The 2,870-nt window shown below is 43.4% G+C and overlaps 1 protein-coding gene across 1 annotated transcript; it reads left to right on the forward strand.

Moving 5' to 3' along the window:
- The first annotated feature begins 561 nt into the window (after nt 1–561).
- On the forward strand, nt 562–2,246 carry LOC120111728 (BURP domain-containing protein 3-like). Its single transcript, XM_039129600.1, has 2 exons — nt 562–712; nt 1,492–2,246. The coding sequence occupies exons 1-2, from the start codon at nt 562–564 to the stop codon at nt 2,244–2,246; spliced, it is 906 nt and encodes a 301-aa protein (XP_038985528.1).
- Nucleotides 2,247–2,870: the final 624 nt, after the last annotated feature.

The following is a 2,870-nucleotide window of genomic DNA, read 5'->3' on the forward strand; positions in this document are numbered from 1 at the left end:
ACAAATATCTAAAACAAATTGAGCTGCAAATTGCAAATATTGTCAAATATATACGTTTAGTATTATCCATCACTCGATCATTTCTCATATCATAATCACTGGATAAGCTCCGCCCTAGCAATCATCGGTCCCTGGACTGGAGTTCATCTAAAGAACCCTGACATATGGTTTTCTGGGAAGTTAATTTAGCGAGGTCCTTTGTCGTATACCAAGCTGGCCTAAGAATGCATGTACACATTAATTCCTTAAAGAGAGCAAGGTGCTTGTCTTTTACTTGCAAGCTCTTCGAAAAATCAGCCCACTTAGAAGTCTGAAGCAGTTAACTAAGAAGATAATTTTATGGCATCGAGTGGAAGATACGCTACGGAGCTTCAAGGCAACTTCCATAAATCCACTAGTGTCTCACCAGCATTCTCTGTACGTAGCATCAGCTGGTTTTTTGGTGGCCTGGTCTCGCGTCTCCCATTATGGGTCGCTCTGTGTCTATTATTTCGCTCCTTGTGGTTAGTTAGCAATTAATGCATCATCTACTACCTTATCATCTGGTAGATACCGCCATGCATGAAACCGAAGCTAACAGAAGTTACTCTGAATTTGTTGCAGCTCGTTGCGGCATCAGTTGGCCATGCAACTTTGCCTGCTGAGATTTACTGGAAGAAAGTTTTGCCCAATACTCCGATGCCAAAGGTCATCAAGGCACAGCTACATCCAGGTCTCTCATTCCCACCGCCACCCCCACACCCTGGAAGAAAAAAACTATTGCTTCTACTGCTATCATAATTATTATTACTATTCAACTTCATTGAAAGGCATATCAGATCGAGCAGAAAATTTCGCCAACTTAACTAGATATGTAGCAGAATTTGATCGGTGATACTACGTACTAGACTTGCACAGCCATAAGAAAAAAAATTATCACATATCTTAATTATAAGAATTTTCTAGAATTAGGATTGTAGAGGGATATGCACGCAATTGTAAAAACAAGAAATCTTACACACACAAAAAAAAGACACGTAGTGAGAAATTTGCTGCCTAATGTTACCAAGCAGCAGTAAAATTACATGTCAGCTAGCTATGTATATACCGTTATTTTAGCTACAGGGCACTTAGAATTTTGACCATTGTACGGATGAAGCACATCTGTCGTGCCCAATAAAATAGGCTAACCTTGATCAAAGAAGCAGAGTTTGTAAAAGATCTGCATGTCTGCCACACACACAGAGGAAGGAAGAAAGGAAGTAGTTGGCTTCCTGGTACTTCCGGAAGAAAATCAATGATTTTTCTTTTAAAATAAAGTCCCCAACAACAGTCATTATATGTGATCCCCAACACACAGGAATTTTTTTAGTATTAAAATAAGAAACGTTTTTCTCTTGAACTCTCGTCCTGGACTGGTCATATGAAAAAGAAACTATTTCTATATATGTTTTCACGAAAAGAAAAAAAAGTGCTAAAGGAAATGCTAGTTGTTTATTATCGCCAAAATAGTATTTACAGACATAAAGGGAGGCCGCCCGAGGGTCAACCGGCCATACTATCCTTTATATTACTCCGTCGCCTCGGAGATTCAGTTCCCCAGCGACCCCGCGCTCTTCTTCCTGAAGAAGGACTTGCATCCCGGTTCTGAGATGAATCCGGGCCTAAGCTTCGTCAGCACCATCTCCGGCGCCGCCTTCCTTTCTCGTGCTGAAGTCGACACCATACCTTTCTCCTCCGACAAGCTTTCTGAGATACTACACCGCCTGAATGTTCTTCCCGGTTCCGAGTTAGCCAAGGAAGTAAACAAAACGCTCAGCGACTGCGAGGCGGCTGCCTCGGAGGGAGAGCACAAGTTCTGCGCCACCTCGCTGGAATCTATGGTCGACTTTGCGACCTCCAAGCTAGAGACGCATGACCTCCAGGTCTCGGCGACCACGGTGCGTGGAAACCAGGAGACTGCACCGAAGCAAAGGTATAAAGTTGCACCCTCGGGCGTGCAAAAGGCTCCGGGCGCCAAGTTGGTGGCCTGCCACCCCGAGGCCTACCCACACGCCGTGTACTATTGCCACTTGACCCGGGCTACCAAAGCCTTTGTCGTCACGCTGGTAGGGGAGGACGGGACGACCGTGGAGGCGGTGGCCGCATGCCACAGTGACACATCCAAATGGAGGTCCGTGTTCTTCAAGGTGCTTGGCGTGAAGCCTGGAACTCCCATCTGCCACTTCCTTCCACAAGACCACCTCGTCTGGAGTCCCGTTCACTAGGGTGCGTTGCACTACTTGTTAGTAGCGTTTGCTCTACTACGTGGGATATTTATCTGTTGTCATTGCATTGAAGCTAGTATCATGAACGTTATATATATATGCTATATATCCACATGGTTTTAATTCATAGGGAAGATAATTGCGTGGACATGTAATTGCAACATATTAGTAATTATATCGATCATTTCGCACCCTCGTTAAAATAAATGCACCATATTATTTCTATTCTGAAAACTCAAGTATGAATAGACGTCCAATTGAAGTTTGTACGTACGTACATAGTGCAGTTTCTTAGTTGTACACGTCCCAGCCACATACGTGTTATTGGTGCATTGACGGACAGAACACTGCACTAGCTTACAAGGAGCCCTTACTGTTGCAGCAAGTTGCGCCCGATGATTATACTGATCTATAATGGATTTGGGTTGTATCTCTCGAGTGATCGTTCTTTTTTGGCCGCATCAACTGTTGAATTATATTTTGAACAAATCTCAGTGTACTACAATCTTTTTTTTTTCTATCCATCTACATAGATTTTGAAGCGGTCGTTGTGCGATCCAATGGTTGATGTTGCAAAAGAAGATGAATCATTCTTTCGCACGAGAGATATAATTCAAACCCTAT

Source organism: Phoenix dactylifera, chromosome 8 (genome assembly GCF_009389715.1).
Source record: "Phoenix dactylifera cultivar Barhee BC4 chromosome 8, palm_55x_up_171113_PBpolish2nd_filt_p, whole genome shotgun sequence".
In the NCBI taxonomy this organism is placed as follows: domain Eukaryota; kingdom Viridiplantae; phylum Streptophyta; class Magnoliopsida; order Arecales; family Arecaceae; genus Phoenix; species Phoenix dactylifera.